The sequence below is a fragment of the Palaemon carinicauda genome, chromosome 31 (assembly GCF_036898095.1).
Source record: "Palaemon carinicauda isolate YSFRI2023 chromosome 31, ASM3689809v2, whole genome shotgun sequence".
In the NCBI taxonomy this organism is placed as follows: Eukaryota; Metazoa; Arthropoda; class Malacostraca; order Decapoda; family Palaemonidae; genus Palaemon; species Palaemon carinicauda.
This window is the reverse complement of record NC_090755.1, coordinates 80,429,965-80,456,157: the sequence shown is the minus strand read 5'-3', so window position 1 is coordinate 80,456,157 and position 26,193 is coordinate 80,429,965. Positions and strand designations below refer to the sequence as shown.

At 38.3% G+C, this 26,193-nt stretch overlaps 1 protein-coding gene across 22 annotated transcripts in view; it reads left to right on the top strand.

Annotated features, from left to right (window-relative positions):
* The window catches only part of LOC137624564 (zinc finger and BTB domain-containing protein 14-like), a 184,115-nt gene that overhangs the window by 42,521 nt on the left and 115,401 nt on the right, over positions 1-26,193 (top strand). Inside the window, exon 6 of one of the 22 annotated variants that reach the window (XM_068355489.1) lies at positions 25,598-26,162. The exons of 20 other annotated variants lie outside the window; for them this stretch is intronic. In XM_068355489.1, the coding sequence (XP_068211590.1) occupies positions 25,598-25,969 (372 nt within the window). In that variant the 3' untranslated portion in view covers positions 25,970-26,162. Of the gene's footprint in view, positions 1-21,420; positions 22,025-25,597; positions 26,163-26,193 lie in introns of those variants that run through there. One more of the 22 variants, XM_068355490.1, reaches the window with a different exon arrangement.

Genomic DNA, 26,193 nt, shown 5'->3' with positions numbered 1-26,193 from the left:
CTTCGACAGGTCCCCGGGTTTCTTCAAAAACTTCCTTCAAGAGGAGAAATTGTTGGAAGGTTGGAGACCTGTCTTACTGCTGGAAGGTTTTTACTTCAAACTTTGTTCAAGCTGGGAACCCCTAGCACAGTGATACAGGCAATAAGAAAGAATGACTTTCTGCTGACCATAGATATACAAGACGTGTTCATCCAAGATCAAAGAAGTACCCGTTTCATTTTCAGAGAGAAACTTACTAGTTCAAGGTCTTGTGGTTTGGCCTGTCAACAGCCCCACAGGTGTTAACTTGCCTGTTCACTATAGTCTCCTCATGGGTACATGCCATGGGAATAACTCTTGTGATACCTAGATGACTGGCTCCTACTTGCAGAGTCAAGATCTTGGCTTATCCGCCACAGAGATCATCTTTTCGAATTTGGTGTGACCTGGGTATCCGGATGAAGTATGAGAAGTCTAGACTTAACCTGCAACATCGTATATAGTATTTGGGCTTAGTTATGATCCAAGCCAAATTATTTCCATCTTCAGATAGAGCCCAACTTTTTAAGACAGGTTTGCAGCACCTCTCATCGAGAAGGCGTTACTTCCAGCTCACTTCTGGGTGACCTAGCCTCCCTAGAGAAACTAGTACCCTTCAGAAGGATGCATCTTTGCTCAGTTTAATAGGCACTAGAGAGCCAACGGTTGCAGACCTCTTGTGAAGATCCTTTGAGACGGGAAATAGATCTCTTGTGGTGACTGATGGAGGGAATTCTATCAACCAGATTCCCTCTACAGATTCTAACTCAAGATTTTCTAATCTTTTCAGATGCTTCTTGCCAAGGATGGGGAGCCCATCTGAGGAAGGAAAAAATCTCAGTACTATGGGTACAGGCAGACAAGTCTCCACATAAACTATATGGAACTCAATGCAGCATATCTTGTGTTATTCCACTTTACAGAGACAATAAAAGGTCACTCGTTAGTGTTGATGAGCGACAACATGATTGTAGTGTCCTATGTCAACCTGCAGGTGACCCCAGTATCCCATCTGTCAGTTGGCAGTAGGAATGCAACGCCGGTCACAGGTAAATGTTCTTCTCACAGCTCAATTCATCTCGGGAGGGGGTTTGGTTAAGAATGTGATAGCAAACAATCTGAGTCGACTAGGGACGATAGATCCCTGTGCCACACATCTGAACAAGAAATTCCCAGTGTATTGTTCCCCAGTCTCGGACCCAGCAGTAGTAATGGAAAACGATTTCTAACACTTATGTAACCTGATAGTAACGCTTGTTCCGGTAAGATGGCCACAGGTGGGGGTGGTATCCAGACCGTCTTGATCTCACAGAAGTTCCAAGAGAACTTCCAGATTGGCCAAAGCTTCTACTTCAGCCTCACATAAAAAAGTTTCACGTAGCAGCTCACTACCTGTCTCTTCACAGCTCGGGTGTTATCCAACACACCTCTGGAAGGAAGGATTTTCGAGACCAACTGTGGAGCAACTTTCAGGATACCTCCGCTAGTCCTCCACAGCAGTCTATCAGGTAAAATGGTCACTTGTTTGTGATTGGTGTCGTATAAAGAACATCACCTCAAAAAAGCCACTATACCATGGATCGCAGAATTTTTTATTTTTATATTGGAGAAACTTCCTATAGTTACAATGGAAAAAGGCTACTGCTCAGTCTTAAGCTATGCCTTCAGACAGAAGGGAATTGATCTCTCCTCGTAGGAACTCCTGGCTTTAGTCAGAATTTTTGAACAATCTTGCCCACCTCGGGAACTCGAACCCCCATCTTGGAGTGTACTAAATGTTCTGAGGTCCCTAAAGCTTGCACCTTCTGAACCTCTTTGCAGAGCATTAGACAGGATCCTTTCATTGAAGGCAGTGTTCCTCTTAGCCTTAGTATTATCAGAGTGAGCGAATTACCGGGTATGTCGCCCTTAGTGTCTCACTCCAGAGGAGTGAAAAGATCTTTTTCTTTTGTTCCAGAATACATAGCCAAGACCCAAAACCCATCAATGACTATTATTTGACTCCTTTACTATTTCAGCAATTAAGAAGATAACTGATGATCCTGTCAGTCCTGTTACTTTGTCCTGTGAGGGTAGTTGGTGTTCACCTAAAGAGAATTTACCCTTTTGCCCTCTTGTCCCTAACTTGTTTGTAAGCACAAGAAGGGAGTAACCAAGAGTACCATCTCTGTCTGGTTATGAGAGACTTATAAGAGCATACAAATCTTTGAGAGAATTGTCAACTAGGGCCCCTCCCAAGGCTTATGACTTGAGTGATATTGCCGTAACCTTAGTACTTCTCGAGAACCATTCAGTGGCATAGGTGCTTATTGCTAGGGTCTGGAAGAGGCAGACCACCTCCACAGCCCATTACTTAAAAAATTGTACCCGCAGGTCTTTGGACACATTCTCCTTAGGTTTGGTAGTAGCTGCCTAACAGATAATATAAAGCCTATGCCCTGACAGGACAATTAACATGATGTCATGTTGTCAGCTAGTTCCAGAATAAGTGTGGTATGAGAGTAGAATGAAAGTGCCTTCCTTTTTCTCTTCGGAGCCTCCCTTCCTTTGGAGTACCTACAATGATGACCACTAATAAAAACAAGAATACCTTTGTGTTATTACATATAAGGGATATATTTCCAATTGAAAAATTATTCTGACATAATCTCAATCTTGTTGGTTTGTGGCTCCAACATTTGCCACCCTTTTTGAGGCTTACATCATGACCTTGCCTCTTATACAAGTCAGTCATGATGGTCATTGTGTTACAGTGGGTTAAGGGTCAGACAGACATCATAATCTTGTCACTGGGACTTCCTCCCACCTCAGTAAGACTTCTGAATAAAAAAACAAGGGTTTATATTGGCATAGGAGCATACTACAAATTTTAAAAGTAATTTGTATACAAACCTGAGTTATTTGTTCATATTTCCCACCTCATCCACCCTCCAAGACTGAAGTGGGGACTGAGCCCCAGGCTTCTATGCACTTATCCAGTGCAAGTGGAAATGTGGGAAACCATACAATGTTGCCACACCCACAGGATTTTCTTCATTTTGATCGTGGTAAAACAGCAGTAGAGTGTAACCATATAGATGACTTGGGTTTGTATAGCTAGGAAAATCACAAATTGATTTTAAAATTTTATAGTTTTACAGTCATTCCTTCTTCCACTCCAGTTTGGATCTTGATTGGTCTGTTCTTGAAACTGATGTTTAAACTTTTCCTACTGATTTCATAATTGCTGCTGCCTGTTATTTCACTTGGCCTTAGTTCTGGGACGTGGTGTGCTTTTGTCACAAATTGCAATACTTTTAAGTACCGTATAGGGGGCTGTTATATCACCTTCAGTCTGAAGAAAGTAATATAGAAATAGGAAACCACTGTGCTAACTCCATGCAGGTGAAATGGCATTGTAATGCTAAAATAAGGCTAACTAATGTGATACTAGTGAAAGGAGACTAAGTGAACTCGAAATAAAAGGGCAGTCGGGTACGCGACATTGCGCCTAATGGCTAGCTGGACTCGGAGCGCCTGGCTCCCTCATCGCCTAAAAAGTTAAATAACCACTCCCCGAGAGGATCTAAAACACCTACAGCTAATTCAAACTGTAAAAGAAGAGGTTACTCAACTTAGACGACTAAGAGGAAGCCTTCATGCGAGGAATTACTCCATAAAAGCTGAGAAAAGGTGCACCCGAAAAACTGCATACAAGTAGAAATGCTGCGAACAAAGGAATGACGCCATCAGGGACATACGAGGGTACCTTGGAGAAAGAGGATATGTAACGGCTCCTCACTTATCCTTCCCCCGTTTCCTAGACTGGGTTCAGTCTATTAGGGGTGCAGATATCTATGGTTATCTATGGATACGTCCCTGATTATACAAGATATCTTAGGATAGTCATTCTGGGGATTAGAACCCTGTGATACCTGACGGTAATTCTCTTGTAATATCACTCGCAGAAATATTATACAGTAGGAAGCTGCCGAAGTGACCTTCCATCAGGACGACGTGTCTCGAGCCCAAAAATAGATTTCTCCCATGTCAAAGTCCGTTTTAAGGGTTAGCCAGATTTGGAGTAGGAGAATCTTTTATCTTACCCTGAATTGTCTTTGCCATCACACTTAATGTCATTTGCATTTCTTCTGTGTATTGTTTTTAGCCTTTGATTCATTAACCTTTGTTATTTGAGTGACCTTGAGGTTTTATATTTCTCTTATTGAATTAGTCTCCAGTGAATTTATTACTGTGTAATGTACTTTAATGTGGCTGATCCAATTTACTGTATTTTTTGTAGTATAGTAACTATAGTATTAGTTTATTGGCAGAAAGTATTTATTGATATACTATATTATTTATTGTGTATTGTTTTTGTTCTGCTAGTTACCTATGGTTTAACATCACTTAATGCTTGTGAATTGATACCCCCGAAGAAAATCAGAGCTATTAGAAATACAATACTAGCTTGTATGTTACAGTTATCAAAATGATAGAAGCAATATAGATCTGTATTATTTTTTATAGATACCTGGAAATGTGCTGTTCATGACAGGCTGGTGTTCATGCTGTTATTAACTGTTGCTTTACAGTGCTTATTTTGCCTTATAAAGCAGTTAGGTCAAGTTTTGAATTACAATGTAAGAGGTTAAGGTCAAGTTTTGAATGACAATGTAAGAGGTTAAGGTCAAGTTTTGAATGACTATGTAAGAGGTTAACCAGGAGGACACCTTATGGCAATGTTATTCCCTTTGTATCCTCCTCTTGTGACTTGCCTGCTCTTTTTAGATTTTTTCGTGTACTGGATTATATCATGCCTTACTTTACACTATTAGATTCTTTCAATGGTTTGTTATCACTTATGTATAGTAGAACTATGCAATTATGGGCTAATATCATTATTATTATTATTATTATTATTATTATTATTACTTGCTAAGCTACAACCCTAGTTGGAAAAGCAAAATGCTATAAGCCCAGGGGCTCCAACAGGGAAAAAAGCCCAGTGAGGAAAGGGAATTAGGAAAATAAAATATTTTAACCCTTTTACCCCCAATGGACGTACTGGTACGTTTCATAAAACTCATCCCTTTACCCCCATGGACGTACTGGTACGTCCTTGCAAAAAACTGCTATTTACATTTTTTTGCATATTTTTGATAACTTTATGAAAAACTTCAGGCATTTTCCAAAAGAATGAGACCAGCCTAACCTCTCTATGACGAAAATTAAGGCTGTTAGAGCCATTTAAAAAATATATATTGCAAAATGTGGTTGGAAAAAAAAAACGCCTGGGGGTTAAGGGTTGGAAAGTTCCAAATAGCCTGGGGGTAAAAGGGTTAAGAAGCGTAACATTAAAATAAATATCTGTTATATAAACTATAAAAAGATTTAACAAAACAAGAGGAAGAGAAATAAGATAAAATAAGGGGAAACGGGTGTCTCCTCGACTTTTGTACGCTAAATCGGAAATATTTTTCCTGTAGCATAAAAATTTTGCAAAATCATACTAAATTTTATATAGAACTACTATTCTGTATAGGCCCTACACCTAGGGTAACAACACAACAAGTAACTGAGATTAACACACTTTCATTTTCTACCTTGGATGAGATAATTAAGGGATTTTGACGAAGGAAAAATCTATTTCTGGGCTCAATCTGTGTTGCTCCGTGAAATGCTCCTTATAGCACCATTCCTAAGGTATAAATACTGCTAAATATACCAGAGAAAAAAGTTGCAAGGAATGCCAGCTCGCTCACCCTTATAGGGTGTTTGATAGTAACTGGGGCGTTTTAAAACCACTATCAGAGGTCCCTTACCAATTAGTCTTCTCCTTCCTCAACATCCCCCATTACTACGAGGTGCCGTTCTACATCCGACTATTGCCTGCTACTACGGCTACTGCAACCCCCCCCCCCCCCTCCCACTACCACCACCCATGCTTCTCCCATCATTCCTAACTTAGCACTGTGATAGTCAACATGCGTTCTTGTGTTCGAAACTTTATTAACTCACAAGAGCAAAGATAACAGCAAGCATGGATTGAATCAAAGCTAATTGAATACAGAGTCAAACACTGGCGAGCAATCTCGGAACTATTACAGTACTGTACTACTACTTCCCCAATGACTAAAAGCAAACAAAATCATAAAAACTTCTTTACAAAACTACTAATTCAAATGAATGGGTAAATACTTTGTATTTCCACACATAAGACGACCTTTAGGTAAGACTTTGAGGTAAAAGATTAAAGTAGATTTTAATGAAATTATCTAGAATCTGTTGTCTAAGACGACTGCTAAATTACTAGACCATCTGTGTATTGGCTAGGTTTGGTTATGTAAAGATGATGTTATTAAAAATGTTCTCTCACTTACTATATCTTTAAAAGATTATGATAAACAAAATATAGCCGATCTGACATACAACTCTAAAAGGGAATTAATTATTTTGTTTGTTTCGTCACCAATCACAGCGGATGAAAAATTCCATTTGCACATTCTTTATATTCAGTATCCTTCCTTGCTCAATTCCTAAAGTAAGTTAATTTAGGACTACAATAAGGTCATTCTTTTATGTTTATGTACAATTCAGGGTCATATATGTCCTTCTTGGATTGTTCTTTCCCTTTTGATTCTCTATATATTTTAGTTGAAGTTGATGTGTAGTTAACAGTCAATAGTGGTAAAGCATTCACATTGGTAATCTTATAGATATGAACCGATTCTTAGACCACTGAAACTGGGATTTTCTTTCTCAAAGAAATGCTTTGTAATTAATTGGTTTTTGTGAAAAGCATTTGTTTAATAACATTTTGGACTTTTTCGTGCATTATATTTCTGATTTTGCATTGATTATTTTTAATAATCGTTCAAGGTTTTTGCTTTTATTTCATATGGTGTATCACACTTCAGAAGGTCATCTTTATCGATGCCGTAATGGCTACTTGCCATTTCTATTGATGGAGATTCTTATCTTGTTTGTATCTTTTGCTGTGGACTAATACATTTCATGATTGCATAACCAATGGTTATAGATATGCCCTGAAGAAAAACTACAAGTCAACTGGGTCCCTTTTTTCATGGTTTCTTCAATCTAACGGTTCTGCTTTAGTGTCTCCTTTTCCATTGGTGACTGTAAACAAATTCCAGTTTTTTTTAGAGTATCCTTTCATATGCCTCCACTTCCTTCCATGGTATGGGATGAGAGAAATGCTTCTACCTCTGACAAGAAACTATCCCAGTGCCCACTCTTTTGCTATGATTCATTCTGAGTATTGACCTGCTCATCCTTGTATTCCCCTTTCCTCCACTGGAGACCCTGCCAGCATGGCCTCTCCCCATCATTTTCTTTTCACAAGATGAAACTTGCTATTTGCCTCCTCTAGTTCCAGACTACGATATTCCTTTGTCAAAACAGTGCTCGAGTTTCAAATCTCCATTTCCTGTTCTTTTGTCAAATCAATGTTGATTATGTTTCATGGTACCACTCCCCATTAAGAAGGACTCGCTTGCATATATGTGGAGTGTATTTTCATGTACTTGGAATCATTTCTTCCTTGCTATTCTGGCTCAACGGGTGCCTCATTAGTTCTTCTGTGCCCCAGATATCAGCCCCCTTATTTTTCATATCAAGTTTCATGACCATCAAGATACCTGGGTAGATATTTGTGTACCTTCTAAAATGACTTTGTTTTCCCTGGTCCCAGCTATGTATGCTATGGAATGGGAACCATTTCTCTCCCATCAAACAATTAACTCTACAATTAGTATGAAAAGATTTATTGTGTTTCTTCTGTAAGATACTTTGACATAACCTCACCTGCAGCAAAAGTTTATCTGCATCCTTAGAATATCTATAAAACTGGAACTGAGGGTGAGGAAAGTTCCTTATATCATAATTATGTTGTCTCATTTCTTGAGACTCGTCTTCCTTGATCCAGTTGTTTTCAGTTTTTATGATTGAAACTGACAAGTTTCAGTCCTTGAACTTAAGGTCAGGTTGTTCAGTGAACGATAAATAAGGTAGTCCAGTTACCCTTCGCAATCTTTACAATTTCTTTATGGTAAGTCTATAGTGGCCAGGTACTTGAAAGATTATCATTAACCTCATTCCTGATAGTGCTTTAGTGCAAGACCTCGTCCTGGATTGAGATGATTGTATCAGGTTGAAAATCCACTATAATTGAATCCTCAGGATGTATATATTCACACTCCCATTCACTGTACTTCAATGGTGTGTCATTTGATTTGTATGGGATGTTTGTGCCTTGTAGTTCACAATTTTGTGTTTGGGCCTGGTGATCACTCCTCTCTCGATTCATTGCACAGACTTTGGCACCAGTAACATCTGTGTGAGCCTACCACATACAAATACCAGGTATGTTTTTTTTAGATATCTTGGCAAATAGCGGATTCTTGCATCATCTGTTATAGTTCAGAACAACTGTCTTATCCTCTTGAAGTTTTACAACTTTACAAGTTGATATACATCACATGCCAATAGACAAAAATGCAAAAAGCTGGTCCAAATGGTGACAGGATCTGATGTTTTAACCACACTCAGTCTTCTTGCAAAGGTTTGGTCATCTTTGACCTGCCATTTGTGTATCTCTTGAGATTTGGTATCACGCACTTGTCTCAACATTCGGTCAGTGACAGGATCACCCGACTGTTCCATTTTGAGGAAAGTTTTGAAGAACTAGAAGTGGTAGCAGAGAACTCCAATTACCTCCTATTGGGGATCCTACTTTTTACTCTGACCTCAAAAGTATTATTTATCTAAACTGGTGTAAGAGCTAGGCAAGGACAGTAGCTAAATGGCAAGTGCTAGCATCCAGTTTAGATCAGTACTACACCCAGATGTTTGATTTACCTCCCTGGTATTATTAATATTAGTTGATAGTTTAAACACACCACTGGGTTAAAATAGCTGGCCCATTAGCAATTGAAAAGGCACTTTAGTTGATTAAAAATGTTTTGATTGCGCCTCAATAGTGTAATGAAGTAGAAAATATCTTGCATGTAAGCAATAAGTATATTATTATTATTATTATTATTATTATTATTATTATTATTATTATTATTATTATTATTATTATTATTATTATTATTATTATTATTATTGTTATTACGAGCCAATCTGTAATATGTGGCCTTGTCACAGTTAACAATTTTTGTGTGATGTTGCCTGGATCAGCACAACACTGATGGCCACTGTCAATAAAGTCCAGCTGATATGATGATCAAAAGTTTTTAGACTGACTTGTAGCTAAAAACAACAGTTCTGTGCATTAAGCCTGAATTCCATATTCAATTCAACAAGAAGTATTAATGTATGCTCTAAGACATGTGAATTTAGTGTCACAGAAAATTGCACTGTGAGGGTCATTTAAAGTTTTTTATAATAACTTAATGTGTTTGTAGCTGCCAAAGTAATAATGATCTAGAACATGACTGGCTATCAATTGCACCCAATCACTAAAGAGAGCAGGTTTTCATTGTTGATCTAACCATTATAGGTATAAGCAAAAATTGCTGAGAAATGACAAAATGGTACTCTTTTCCTGATTAGGATTGTCTTAGCCTTTTTGTTTATCTAATATCAACTGATTTATATAATTCACAACATGATCTAACTCTAGATCAGGCAAAGTAGACATTATAAAACAATGGTTTTAATTTCTAAATGAGATTACTTTAGATATAGTTATATATACTGTACAGTATTTATGAACTATAACCTCTTTAGTTACCCAGGAAAATTTTGTGTATTGATCATTAATCTAGAAACTGTGATTAGCAAGTTGTTTTAAAGATCATACATACATACATACATACATACATATACCAAGGCACTTCCCCCAATTTTGGGGGGTAGCCGACATCAACAAATGAAACAAAACAAAAAAGGGGCCCTCTACTCTACGATCCTCCAGCCTAACAAGGGACGTAGAGAGTAGAGGTCCCCTTTTTTTGTTTTTTTTCATTTGTTGATGTCGGCTACCCCCCAAAATTGGGGGAAGTGCCTTGGTATATGTATGTATGTATGTATGATCTTTAAAACAACTTGCTAATCATAACGTTATTAAATCTAATCAATTAATGTTACAACTGTCATCCTATTGTATAAGTTGAGTAAACCAATGCAACTGTAAAATAGACCTTTCCTACATTGATGCGGTTGTAGTACAGTACTAAATTAAAGAATTAGAAACTATGAAATAATTATAAATTGAATTATATTTGCCGTAGCATTAAGTGATTTTAATGGTCGCAGTAGAATTGTTCATCTTGAACATTCATAAAGGTAAGTGTGGGTAACTAGCAGAACATTGTTGTATATTTTAGATTGTCTTTCTGCCACTGCTATATTTAGTGATTTGAAAGGAATATTTGATAATAAGGAGTATTTTGATATGGTATTTTATATAAATTGAATTATCTGGGTTAGTGGAATGAAACAAAATTGGGTATATATGCATATGTCGTGGTGGTATAGTTAGTAGTACAGTGCTTGAGAAAGTTCTCATGAATAGAGTGATAGCATCTTATCTGTTTTAATATTTGATAAATTTTACATTTAGAACCATGTAATATATATTGCTGAATATGTACTTGTGTCCTCTTCTTCTATATGTACGTTCCATTGCATCGACACACGTTTGTGTCGGTCCTCACTATTGCTAGTCTGCGTTAGCAAAAGGAAAATTGTTGGGTGCCAGTTATCTTTTTTGGTTTGGTTTCTCCCCCGTTTCCCCCGGTCTCACCAAGTATCGCACTTGATCGTGATATAAATCTTGTTGATTTTTGGTTTCTTTGAGACTGAAAATATTCAGTGAAACACTTGATAGTGATATAAATCTTGTTGATTTTTGGTTTCTTTGAGACTGAAAAAATTCAGTGAAACACTTGATAGTGATATAAATCTTGTTGATTTTTGGTTTCTTTGAGACTGAAAATATTCAGTGAAACACTTGATAGTGATATAAATCTTGTTGATTTTTGGTTTTTTTGAGACTGAAAATATTCGGTGAAAAGTGATGGGGTTTCTTGAGGTTGATTTAAACTTGAATACTTTGGGGAAATTATATGGATGGCCATATTGTGTATCCCAACACTATTCAGGCACGTCTTTCCCGAAACAACACTGATAATGTGTTGTAGACCAAAGGGAAGCTTTATATTTCTTCCTGGTGGAGGAAGTAGTTGGGATTTTAGGTGCACTATGCTTGCAAATAATCCATTTTATTTACAAGTAATTGACTAATAAGTTGATAGCTGATATTTTGGTTATACTATTACATCAGTTGCCATGACAATGGTGACATTTTAACGGTATGGTGACGACTGAAATGGAGCGTTTGTTACAAATTACGTTAATTCGTAACCATTCGCTAAAATAGTACTGTTACGGAAAATATATGTTCTTTACAGTACTTGATTTTGTAATGAAAAATCCTGTGATTTGTGACGTATTAACATATTGTAACAAAATTAAACGCTACTATAGATTTATCTTGAAAGTACAGTATGAGGAAATTGTTACTTTGTATGGTCACAAATATGGGTTTTATCATTTTCCCTGTTCTGAATACTAATGGCACTGGTAGTGCACACTTGGGGGAGTGCTGGGGCTGCGGTGTAATTTTGCCCTTTCGGTCTTTGGGTATGATGCTAGGATGAATTCTCATGGCTGTAGGCCAATTATTTTTGTACTGGTGATTTGAAGGAAGCTGGCATACAATGAAAAGAAATTTGAAAGTTTTCAATGTGTGCAAAACACATCGTATGCACCTTTTTATATTTTTACTGAACTGTTATATTGCTTTGTGAATTGTAATAAGGTAATAAATATATTTTGAAATTGAATTTTAATGAGTTATTTTAATCCCTTTAACTAGTTACAGTTGAACCTGTGTAGAACTATTTAACACATGTTTATATTTGTGCTTTTAGTTCTAGAGCTTAAAAGTTATCGATTTAAAGGAAAGTTAATAATGGTTTATAAAGCCCGCTTCCATATTAATGAAACTTTATCAAGTTCTGTGATAGCCAATAAGATGGCAAGTATTGCTTAATTCATCTGACATGCATAAATCTGAAAAAAAAATATGAGAGGCTTTATTGAATTTGGCCATTGTATAGTTAATAATACTTTAGTCATTTGTTGTTTTTCATGATTTATTTTTGTGTTAAGCATAGGAATAGTTACACGATGTTATTAACTCAGCCATTGGTCTTAGATTGAAGGAATAGAGAGCTGAAGTATTTAGTAGTTGGGTACTTTGAATGTAGGTTGCTTTTATTATACTGTGCTAAAGAGGTTAATTTTTTTGGATCGGGGAAAAACTATACTGCATTGCTTTTAGATGAACATCTTATGATGATATACGTTTATTGCTCTTCATTAGGCTCTCTTCACGCAAGCAGATTTCTTCCATACAGAAATATTTCAGCTCGTTTGGTGGGAAGACTTCACATGAGAGTATTTTACCCGAATATCCTCTTAGTTTCTATAAGCTGCTACACTGGAATCGCGTGGGTTAGCAGTGCACGTAGCTTGTAAATCACTACCGCTAGGGAATTCTTCCGAGGGGGCAACGTGTGAAGGGCCTTGTTGATCTTCATTGATTTTTAATCTGTGTGGCATCAATCCGCTCGCGTGAAGCTATCCGTAAGTGGCGGTTTTTCCGTTTTTAAAGGTTTAAAGGCCGCTCATGAATGGCAGAGGCAAGGGATAGTGACATTACCTTATTAAGCAGGACAATGCCCGAGAGATTGATTGTATATACTTATGATTAGCACCCAAATCCCCTCTCCACCCAAGGTAGGACCAAGGATGGCAGGCAATGGCTATTGATGACTGTGCAGATAGACGTATAGGCTCCCCCCTTTAGCTTACAAGGATGTTAAGGTTGTAATGACCAAAGGAACTAAAGAGATTGAGCAGGACTCGAACCACAGTCAGGAACGTTATCACATCGGCTACCACAACCCTGAGTTTTATATGAAGGGGTTGTCTCTGCTTGTAGAACTAGTCTCTTTGGGATTAAATCCAGTATCAGTTTTCAAAATATATACAGTACTATATGTTTTATTTAGCAAGTGATAGTACTGTATCTTTAGGTAAAAGGAAGAATGGTCAACATTTTTTATCCTGTGATTATAGCGTAATTGTTGTGTATGTAAAGGAAGTTTTTCAGGGTAAAATAATAATTGTTTCAGAAGTGAGGAAGTATAGGTTTGAAAGTTGTTAATCAGATTCATTCTTTACTTTTGGCTACTTACCTTGCTAGGCATTAAAATGCAGATGATGTATGGGCTGATTAGTTTTCCTCATGATGCTGAAGAATTTTGGATTACATAAATACTTTGCCATTTATCATCAACTACTTCGCGCTTCATAGTCCTCAGCCATGAAGGCCTGGGTCCTCTAACTCTTCTAATGCCTTGTGGAGACCAGATGAATGTTTGGTGAATTAATCTCTCTTGGGGAGTGCAAAGAACATGCCCAAACTATCTCTATCTACCCCTCATCATGATCTCATCCACATATGGCACTCGAGTCATTTCTCATAGTTTCATTTCTAATCCTGTCCTGCCATTTAACTCCCAATATTCTTCTTAGGGCTTTTTTTTCTCAAATCTGTAAAATCTGTTAGATATTGTTTCATTGTTATACCACGACTCATGTCCATAGAGTAACACCGATCTCACTAAACTTATATATAGCCTGATTTTTATATGCAATTTCTGGTGATTTGATTTCCAAATATACTTAGCCATTGTCTGATTTGCTTTTTTCAGTCTCTCACTAAACTCTTATTTCTAAAGCCTTTACTTCACCTAAGCCTGTAAGATATCAAATTACTTAAAATGATTGAATGAAACTTGACTGCACAGTATGTAATGCATTATATGTTAGCACCCCCTGCTGTGCGAAACTGAAAGGTAATAATCACTCACAAAAGCTTATTTCCCACTCTACGCTGTAATAACCAGGATATTTTTAATGAAAATTTATAATTCATAATTTCAATCCCATTAATAATCGGAGAGAATGAATAGAAAATTACTTAGATCATCCTGGATAATCATTAAAAGTGAAATCCAAGTATGCCTTTAAGAATAATGTACTTATGTCTTCTGCGTTAAACTTGACTAATACGAAATTCGTGTACTCTGTCGTTTCAGTTTAAGTATAAAAGGTAGTCCCCTATGCATGCACGCTAGGTAAAGAATTCATTTTGGTAAGTTAGAGATGCAATTTAATCATCTCGGAATAATCTGTAATCACCTTGTTAATTTACGCATTCAAATTTTAACAAATCCGAAACAAGATTAAGCAAAAACTCTGTCATAACCGTCCTTCCCTTTTCTTTACTTTTAACGGGAATCTTGTCCTGCGTAAGGTAGGAGACTAGATTCGGCATGAGAATCACTAGCTCGTACATTAACATTAAAGAAAATTTAGATGGGCTGGTGGCTGAGCCTTTAAGTGAATGATATGCACTGTTATCCAGGTGCTAATAGGGACAAAATGATATGCCACCCGACATGATAAGAATTGAGTGTTTCTTAATGGCACCTACATCGACATGATAAGAATTGAGTGTTTCTTAATGGCACCTACATCGACATGATAAGAATTGAGTGTTTCTTAATGGCACCTACATCGACATGATAAGAATTGAGTGTTTCTTAATGGCACCTACATCGACATGATAAGAATTGAGTGTTTCTCAATGGCACTTACATCGACATGATAAGAATTGAGTGTTTCTCAATGGCACCTACATCGACTTGATAAGAATTGAGTGTTTCTTAATGGCACCTACATCGACATGATAAGAATTGAGTGTTTCTCAATGGCACCTACATCGACATGATAAGAATTGAGTGTTTCTTAATGGCACCTACATCGACATGATAAGAATTGAGTGTTTCTCAATGGCACTTACATCGACATGATAAGAATTGAGTGTTTCTCAATGGCACCTACATCGACATGATAAGAATTGAGTGTTTCTCAATGGCACTTACATCGACATGATAAGAATTGAGTGTTTCTTAATGGCACCTACATCGACATGATAAGAATTGAGTGTTTCTTAATGGCACCTACATCAGCGATTGGATGGATATAAGGATCATGCTGGAAAGTAGTCTACATGTAATTCCGATGTAAAAAATACTGTTAGTCTTTGTTGATTGGAATACAAACAAGCCATGGTTGTATATTAGAAGATTCTAAAGTAGATAAGAGGGTGAGGCTTTCAAAGAGGATCTTGACTCTTTCATGCGCTGTGTGCCATCAGAAACTGTACTGATTGGCGCAGTAGAAAAAAAATTATTTTCGGGGAAATTTTGCAATTTTCAAGGGTTGCAATGTAATTTGGGACTATGGCTCTCCAGAAAAACTTGGCGTAAAGTGAATTCATGAAAGAAATTTTGCAAAATCCTTTGGACGACTGTAAACTTTATTAATATAGAAATATAAGCTCTATAAGTTACATTTATATGCACAGAAACAAACATTCCATGTAAAGTCAGCTTTACACAATGTACTGTTATAAACTAGAAAATATTATATATTGCTTTAGTAGAAAAAAGTTAGTACAGTGGTAACGTGTTTGCCTCGCATTCGCGTGGCAAGAGATCGATCCCCGCCCAGGGCCGTGAGTTTAAGCTGTTTACTGGGGAGGCTACTGCTGTGGTAGGGCACCACAGTGGGGGGTTGGGCTTGCTCGGCTGACGTTCTGGTGAGCATCTATTCTGATGGAACTGGAACTAGACACCTTTTAACCTTTAACCTTTAAATGAAACAGAATGAGAAACTTTATTTATACTTAATGTTAATGATTCGGCCTTAAATATTAAATTATCAAGGATGATACATCTTGGAAACATCTAGATACAACATAGAATGACAGAAACATCAGAGCTTACCAATGACTACTTATTTGGATAGTTTAACCAAATATATATTCTTAACTGTATGTTCTCACCATTAGTTAATAATAATCATATATGTTTACTTTATGACAGTGAAAAACATGCCTCTAGGTTACAATGAATCGGGTTCACTGTCATTCAAAACAAGATCCGCTGAGCTAAGCACAGTGGATTTAACGTAACTATATACTGTATGTCACCGGATTTTCCGGCGAAATCAAATATGATACTCATGTATCAAATTAACTTACAGGTGGTACGCTGTCAGGAGACAGCATGCACTGCTGTGCTGCAGCAGTCGTGTGGGCATGAGGTCTGCTGATCTCATGCCGGGTGCCATGCTCAGTGGCCCCTAAGGTAAAACATATGAGGTAGGCCCTACCCAAAGCGGGCAAGCCTTCTAAGCTACCCAAACCACTCCCAACCAGACCATCATCCGATTCTAAGCTACTGACGGATTCGGCAGGGGCTAATCCTCCACATCAAGGGTCGAGAGCAAGAAGCTCAAAGGGGAAGTCGTCGGAACTTGCTTTCGATCCAGTGGCCTTCTTGAGCCAGCTCATGGCGAGGTTGGGTAGTATAGTCTTGTCCCAGTTTGGACCAATTGCTGATCGCCTACAATCTATGGACAATTTGGGCCAGGGACTGCAAAATCAGGAAAATCTGATAGAAAATCCTTGCAATCCGCACTACCACAACAACGGTAGTTTGTGGTTCCGGACGCATCAAAGCTCTCGGCATTCGTTAAGAACAACCCATGGCGATTGGCTCTTCATGCCCCGTTTTCAGAGGGCATGTTGACAATAGCAGGATGTGGTCCCCGTCCGGTAGAAGATTTTGGATGATATCCGGCGGGTTTACAATTCCCCTTCCCTTGATACGAGAGCCCGTCAGAGGAAGAGCTAATAAGGGTAGACAAGGTTCCCAAAGAGACAGTTATCTAACAAAAAGAGCAAGCTCTGTCTGCCTGGGTCTGGACTCTAAATTAGTGGGAATGTGTCAATACCAAGCTAACCCCTTATAAGGGTACGTACACTATGTTCGTGGTGGACGGGCAAACCCCAACACCATGTACCATTAAGGTAGTAGACCTTACCTTACAGGCGGCTGTGGAAGGCAAGCCCATGCCGTAACTAACTTCCCTGTTGTTCCCGGGAGACCAAGAATGCTGGATCGATGTACCAGCTACTTTCACGGCAGGGTCATTGAACTCGGACTGTGCCACCACACAGTTTAGTGAACGACTCGCCGGACTTCCAGACTCTCTGATTAAAATAGAATACGATGCAAGAACCAGGCTGAGTAGATCTATCAACTCAGCCAAGATGGCGGAGATGACTTCGTTAGTCTACGCGAGGAGCCACTTTTTATAATCCTGACAAAGTCTTTGCCTCACACAACAGTGTGATACATATGACTTTGCAGTGGCCCGACGCAATTGCCGGAAGCATGTCTTAACTGAGGCCTCCGTTAGGCATGAGCCTAACAGATTAATTAAGGCCTCGATCTGGGGAGCGGAGTTATTCCCGGTGGACATGGTAAATAGCGTCCTCGGGGAAGCAGCTAGAGTCAACCAAAGCCTCAGAGTCCGGTGGGGTGTAATTCCTAAAAGAAAATTCGAGCCCACCGGACTACAATCTCGAGGCAGGAAAAGGCCAAGGAAGTTTCAGTCCGTCCAAGGACCACAGGCTCAAGATGTGGTATAGGCAATGCCAGTATCCCAGATGAGCCAGTCTTCCACCTCAAGAACCCAGCCACAACATCAATATGTGTGGGTAAGCCAACCACCTGAACAACCGATAGCCACTACTCTGTTTATTGCGTCTCCGGCGTATAATCCTTCCTTCGAAATGCAGGGAGTGTTTCACGGATATAATAGGCATGCGAGAGGTAGTAGAGCTAGGGGAGCCTTCCTGCATAGAGGCGGTGGAAGAGCTTCTGGGAGAGGTAGAGGATTTCGGGGGAGCCGTGGAAGCAGACCTTCTGCAAACCAGTGAGCCTCCCCAGGTAGGAGGAAGGCTGTACCTCTTCGGAGCCGTTGAACGTTCAGCAAATGGGCATACAGTATCATAACGAAAGGTCTGGGGTGGAGTTGGATGAAAAAACCCCCTCCACCAACCAGTTTTTATCAGATTCCAACGGCAGATTTAACACTTTACACCGAAGATCTTCTGATAAAGCAATAAAAGAGGTAAAACGATTAAAATGTCAATGACGTTTGTTCAGAGTGCCAATGAAAGACTCGGACAAACGAAGAGTAACTTAGATCTGTTCCATTTGAATACATACTGTATATTCAATGCGACTACTGTAGTTCCATATGCTGACCGTCTCACAGGTGAGGACTTTGTCTCCGTGGGGCCGTCACCACCTCTATAGATCTTACAGACGTTTATTTGTTCCGATAGCATGGCATTTTCGTCCTTTCCTAGGATTCAAGCTAGGCAAACGGGCTTACACCTTCAAAGTTATGCCGTTCGGACTCAACATAGCGCCCAGGATATTCACAAAGTTGGCGGAGACAGAAGTCCAAGAGCTGAGGACTCAAGGAATACAGTTAGTGGCCTACCTAGACGATTGGCTTATCTGGGCCTACAGCGTCGAGGAATGCCACAAGGCGACGGACAAAGTAATAAAATTTCTGGAATAATTAGGATTCCAAATAAATTTCAAAAAGTCCCGTCTTACTCCAGCAACGTGCTTCCAGTGGTTAGGTCTATAATGGGTCCTGACCACACACAAGCTGTCGATTCTACCACAGAAGAGGAAAGAGATAGCAAGATACACAAAAGGTTTTCTCAAGGACAAACTAACGACCCAGAGAAACCAAGAAAGAATCCTAGGCTTACTCCAGTTTGCCTCAGTAACAGACACATTACTGAGTCAAGATGAAAGACATCAATTGAGTTTGGCGGTCCAAAGCAAACGGAAATATCGAGACAAAATTTCTCGGATTCCACCAACACTAAGGAAAAGAATTCAACCATGGACGAAGGTCAAAAACCTAGCAACTCAGTACCTTTACGATTCCCACCGACAACATTGGCGATCCATATAGATGGCTCCTTAAGCGGTTGGGGAGGCTATTCCCAATACGGAAAGGTCCAGGGCTTGTGGTCAGTGACATTCAGTCAACTACACATCAATTTCCTAGAAGCCATGGCAGTGTTCTTGACTCTAAAAAGACTTTCCCCCGTCACAGAAACAACATATCAGACTAATCCTAGACAGCCAAGCGATAGTCCACTGCATAAACAGGGGAGGTTCCGAATTAAGTCACATAAATCAAGTGATGATTGCTATCTTTTCAATGGCAACAAGGAACCATTGGCACCTGTCAGCTGTTCACCTGGCGGGAGTAAGAATTGTGGTTGAGGATGAACTATCAAGGACATCTCCGCGTGAGTCGGAATGGTCCTTGGACAAAAAGTAATTCAATTGGACCTGCCAACAAGTTCCGGGTCTCCAAGTAGATCTATTTGCTACGGAATCCAACCACAAGCTACAATGTCATGTAGCCCCCAACCTGGACCCTGTGGCCTATGTCACAGACGACATGTCCATAGATTGGAACAACTGACGGAGGATTTACCTGATTCCACCTATAAGCTAATGAATGTCCTGGTCATGCTCAGGACTTTCAAAGGTCGGATTTCCCGCGTAGCCCTCAATTGGCCCAAAGCAACTGGTTTCCTCTCTTGGTGGAACTAGAACTTCGACCTCGGCGGATTCCCAAACCAAGTTAGCACGGATGGTACTAACTCACAGGGTGTCAGCTTCCTCACGAATTCAGATTGCCTTAACTTTATGGACTATATGAAATTTGCAGCACAGAGTAGCTGTAGAGAGCGGCACCTCGTAGTAACGGTGGATGTTGAGGAAGGAGAAGACCAATTGGTAAGGGACCTCTGGTAGTGGTTTCACACGCCCCAGTTATTATACCGACACCCTATAAGGGTGAGCGAGCTGGGTATTTTCCTGGCATTCCATGCAACTTTTTTCTCTGTTATATTTAGCAGTATTTATACCTTAAAAAGGGTGCTATAAGGAGCATTTCATTGGGCGACACAGGTCCCTCGCCTAGAAATAGATTTTTCCTTCGTCAAAATCCCTTAAGCAGTCTTTCATGAAGAGAGGTATGACTATATTGAATCATGGGGTTCAAAGCTACGAGTTGTATCCCAGGTGTTTGTCAGAAAAGGAGTGAAGGATAGGTTAAGAGAAAACATCACTGAATCCTACCTGAACTCCCCTGAAGTAAATGCAAAGCAAAATTAGTGCGTTTGTATACAAAATGTTGATTATTTGATGTATATGAGGACTGACAGTGATTGGGTATTAACTGCCAAACTTCAAAGAGAAAAAGTAACACCTTTCACAAAACGAAAGAAACAACACCTTTACAAATGAGTGAACTATTCTCCAACATTCATGCCAATTCCAGAAGCCAACCCCTATTAATCGTTAGATAAATTTCATAACAAAGGAAATGCCCAAACATCGTAGGGGGAGACAGAATAACCACTGTCGAATAGTGATAATTATTGCCTTGTAAACATCTAGTTGAATTTGCTACTTTAGGTCTTGGCTACTTATCTCGAGAAACCTGACCAGAGGAAAATGTTTCTTAGGTGAACACATGTAAAATAGAAAATCTTTGATAAAAAAACCTGACAAACATAATTCTCAATTTGGGAGCATGGATCTCCAAAACGCCTGACATCTTCAAAGCACAAAATAACACAGAGCTGCGAAAAACACGTCTGAACGTTCACGGGTGCTAACAAGGAATGATGGGAGAAGGTTAGGTAGTGGTGGTGGTGGGGGGGGGGGGGGGGGGGCAGTAGCTGTAGTGAACGACACCTCGCAGTAACGGGGAATTTTGAGGAGGGAGAAGTCTAATTGGAAAGGGATCTCTGGTAGTGGTATCACTCGCCCCAGTTTTATTACCGACACCCTTATGGGGTGAGCGAGCTGGATATATTCCTAGCATTCCATGCAACTTTTTTCTGTGGTATATTTAGCAGTATTTATACCTTTGAAATGGTGCTTTAAGGAGCATTTCACTGGGCGAATCAGGTTCCTCGCCCAGAAATAGATTTTTCCTTCGTCAAAATCCCTTTACTCGCCATTTCCTAGGTAGATGTCACCTTGGTTGACAAAATTTTTTAGTTTGTTCGGGATAATGTCAATATTGAGTCAGTTTTGGGGACAAAGCAATTAGAACATCAGGTGAGGTTTATAGAAATAATCCTGTACCAATATTTTCTCTTTATTTGAGGTATTGATTTATGAAGGTTGCGAGACTCAAACATTTTTGTTTTCATATTGTAATTTGAAAAACCTACTGCCTGTTTATCTATCCATTAGAAGTCTTTTACTCAAGAATTACAAACCAAAATAGTATTTTAAGGACTGTAGGCTATATTACTTAATCATGTCACCAACCAAACTTCTACAGGCTGGAATAGAGAAGGGTGTTGAGACATCTCAAGACTATGGAAGCTCCACCATGGGTAGCCTGGGTATCTCTGCCTCCAGCAAACTTCACCAATGCCCTTACTGTTCATATGTCTCCGCCTGGAAGACTAATTTAAATGTCCACATCCGAACTCACACAGGAGAGAAACCCTATCAGTGTCCATTCTGTCCATTGCGGTTTATACAAAAAGTAACTTTAAGCAATCACGTTCGCACCCATACAGGCGAAAGACCTTTCGTTTGCTCCATCTGCAGCTGCTCATTTACTCGAAGTAATCTGTTGAAAAGTCATTTGTTATCAGTCCATCCTGATAGTGGTGGCCAGTTGTCCGAATCGGAGTCTTGGTGAAACATTTCTGGTCTTTTTTGTTGCTTTGTAGTGTACCCACGTGAATGAAAGCATCCGGTGTGCTTTGCAGTACATCATTTCTTTATTGTCAGTATCTTATTAACCCTTTTACCCCAAGGCTATTTGGAAATTTCCAACCCTTAACCCCCAGGGGGTTATTTTTTTCCCAGCACATTTTGCAGTATATTTTTTTGAATTGCTCTAACAGCCTTAATTTTTGTCATAGAGAGGTCAGGTTGGTCTCATTCTCTTGGAAAATGTCTGAACTTTCTCAAAAAATTATCAAAAATATGAAAAAAAAAAAAATTTTATAGCATTTTTTTGCAAGGACGTACCGGTACGTCCATGGGGGTAAAGGGATGGCTTTTGTAGAACGTACCAGTACGTCCTTTGTGGGTAAAAGGGTTAATTATTGGTCTATATATTGTCCTCAATGCCAAGATCTGAAAAGAATCCAAGAATTGCTGCTATGAGGCTGTAGTCATCTGTTTTTTTTTTTGTCTTGGCCCTGAGGATGAGAAAAGGATCTGAAAATTTGAGTTATCTAAGCGTAGTCACAGGTTCATAAATGGCAATTCTTTACAAATGTCATTGATGATTATTATTATTTAATGAATTAACTGATAAATCTCCATCCTTTTAATAATAATAATCATTGACATTTGAAAAGAATTGCCATTGAAAAAGTAAAATTATTATTTTATTTCACAAGGATGTTAATTTTTCATCTCTGATACTGTATATATTTGGCCTGGTATATTGCCTAAAGATTGTTATATATATTGTAATATTGCTTTATGAGACTGTAAAAATTTTTTATCAGTGTAATAAAGAGTTCACGTATGATTTAGAAGGGTTTTTTTTATCTCTGTATAGTATTATGTCGATTTGACAATTGAAACCTGTTATCGTTTAAACCGCATTAAGAAAGTATGAAGTGAAACAAAAATTCCTTTTCTTTTTGATATTGTATCCAAGGTTTTTTTTTTCTATTGTGAATAGAAGCTTAGAACGCCTAAGCTCTGTTTTACCGTACAGTATTTACTATAATTTTCTACAGTATTAGTACAGTACATTAGATAGTTTTTATATCTGAAAATTTTACAGCCAATGAAAGTGTGGATGTCAGAAGATACTGTACAGCACAGGTACATTGGAGTAAGAATAAAATTTTAGAAACTTTTTCATTAAGACATAATCTTGCAAGATGAAGAGCTGAAAGATAAAAAAAAAATGAAATACTGAGCCATAAATTTGTTTAATTGACATCCTTTTATTTCATGATCATGATTTTTGCTGTACTTAGAATTTTGTCCCATAATATATAAGAATTTGATAAGAGTCTAATGTAGTATATAAGCAAATTCTATAAGAAAATTATAAAGGCTATATGGAATTCAATTAGAAGGGATTTATTTCTGAAATTTAACTGTATAGAAAGATCAAAATCCATCTGGAAAATGAATTATGAAATATGTATAAGATAACTGCTAAAGAATTTACTGTTCAAGTACACCATATATACTTTACTATGCAAACAGTTCTACTGTGCTATCCTTGAGGCTTGTAATTGTATATTAAAGGTGCTCGCTCTACACCCTACTCTCTTGATATTAGAGGTGCATATGTGTCAATATCATACCATTATCACTGCCATCGTAAACAATTTGCGTCAGCTCATCCAGTTCATGGGTTACTTAGACATGAAATGAGTTATCATTATAACACTTGTATTTCTCAGTAGCCAACCATCCAAGTACTTACTAGACATAATGTTACTTATTTTTGTTAATAAAATGAATAGTAAGTGATTTATAGGTTATATGTAACCAGTAGCAAAGAGGCCTAATACGTTGTTAATGTTCTTCATCGGGTGGCCAATTGAAGTTTTATCAAGTCAATGACCCCTTGACTCGTACATTGTAGAAAATTCCATTAAAGTTGGTAACAGTGTGCCAGTGTTCTCTTGAGAAGTTGCTGTTATTTGAGCATATTAATGCACTGGAAATATGGCCTTCACCTGAAATCTTTAACTAGTGTATAGTAGGAGGTTTTATTTAACTACTTCATGGCCCCCAGTCCGGGGTGTAGCAGAGTGCTAAAAATCTCCCAGTATGATGATGATGATGATGGCATTTTAAAAATAGATATATTTATAGAAAATATGAATCATATACTTATTTTATGAAACTCCTCTAATGTTCATATTGTTTCTTTCTCGAAGCATAGAATTATATTGACGTACAGTATACCCTAAAACTAAAAATTTTTGTTTTTATCTTCATTCAATAGACTTATGAGAATAACCTTGGCTTGATTAGTCCGCAGCCTCTTTCCAGGCTTATCGTTGCCTTCACAGGTAATTTATTATGTGCTGCTTCCAGGTTAGTTAGATTTTTTGTTTGGCTATTAGTAGTTATAATGAAGGATGTCTTTTTCTGGACATGTTAGTTATTCATGTGAAAGTTGTTCGAGGGAGATATTACTGGGAGCCCATGGTCTTTATTTCGTTTGTCTCACGACAGAATATTGTGATTGATGTGAAGATTGTCGTTACTTTCTGTTCCTCTTATGAAGAAGAATGTTCAAATGGTAACTGGAAAGTTAATGGAAATTAACATTTACTTCTGGGAAAAGTCCAGGAAAGATTAAGCTTCAAAATTTCTTTTCCTTTTACTATACTTCTTGAGTTTAATTTAGAACCAGTTAGTTCTCGGGCAATGGCAGTGATTCTAACCTAACCCGCTTTGTTTCAAACCCTAGGTTAACTCCTCAATTTTTGCCAAGTGGTTCTAGTGCACCATTTAATAAGGGTTCTGATGGTGCACGGCACTTACAGAGTCGATCATCTCTATATAAGCCTTGCACTCTAGAGGTATTTCAGGTCCTGCTATTGCGAAACTCCGGCGTTTTATGATCCAGTATGCACTTTATGACTACAGGAATCTGAGATAGAAGACCAAGCTAACTTTATTGAAATTCAGTTTTTCTTTTGTTTATAAAGATTTGTAAATGAAAGGTGATGAATGGTATGCATATTTTTATGCATTAGTATATGTCATTACTGCTGAATCTCTTATCCTGTCACGCCGGCCCATCGCAAATTTTGCACATGCGCATCCCCTATACGTCTGGCACAAATTTTGCTTCTTCATTTTGTAAGGATCCAGAATTGAACCTGGAAATTCGTAGGAAAGATCATCCTTTAGTAGTACAGTAGACAGCCCCAATAAGGATCAAATGTTTTTTATGAAGTGTCTGCAGTATAGTACAGTATGTTGGAGAGCTTTTAAGATATTTTTTGCACATTGAATTTCTTTGATTTTTTATCTATAGCTTGGAAGAATAAGTCAAATGTATGTATAATATGGGCAGTCTATTCAGACTTGGAAACATCAGATTATTTGATATCTCCATAATCCTATCTTTGTTTGTTGCATGTAAATTCATCTTTGTCCAATTTTATGAGCTGTTCCTTTAAGTTGGGATAACCTCAGTCCTTTGGTAGGGGTATTGTTTACTACTGTACCTGTGAAGTTTTAAATTTTTGATAATCTATTCAATATGTAGATGTCTCATTATATTGTTGCTTTGCAAAGCTGTGCTTTTGGTTGATGAAGAGAGGTGCTTATTATATTAAGTTGAGGGTTCTCAGTTGCCAGACATGATGCCTTGTTTGTGTGCATTTTGTGTAGATTTTATAGATAAATGACAGTAATAAGTAAAGCCAAGAGAATTATAGTATAAGCAGATTAACTTAGTAGCAGTACAGTACTAGTTAATTTTGACACCACCCAAACTTCTACAGGCTGTAACAGAAGAGGGTGACAGGACATCGCAAGGCTGCGGAAGGTCGTCTCAGGTTGCTGCCAAGGCTGCCATTGTCACCTCTGCCTCTTCTAAAGTTCACCAGTGCCATTACTGCTCCTATGCTTCTGCAAGGAAGGACAATTTGATAGTTCACATCCGAACTCACACGGGAGAGAAACCATACCAGTGTCCCTATTGCCCCTCTCGATTTGTACAGAAAGGCACCTTGAGCAACCACATCCGCTCTCACACGGGTGAAAGACCCTTTGTTTGTTCCATCTGCAGTCAGGCATTTGCTCGTAATAGTCACTTGAAAGTTCATATGTTAGTCCATAGAGATATTATAACAATGCCTGAATCTTTTTTATAGTTGAGCAATGTCTGAATCTGAATGATTTTTAGCCTTTATGCATTGATTGAAGTGACATAGAGACATGTTTAGGGTTAAACAAAATAAGTATACATTTTAAAAGTACTTTAAATTGCATATTGTCTGTCTGTCCATGTTAAAAACAGTGCATTCCTTAGACATTTCCATAAATCTTTTGTATCTTTTCATGATTTCATATACATACAGTATACTGACTGAAGCAT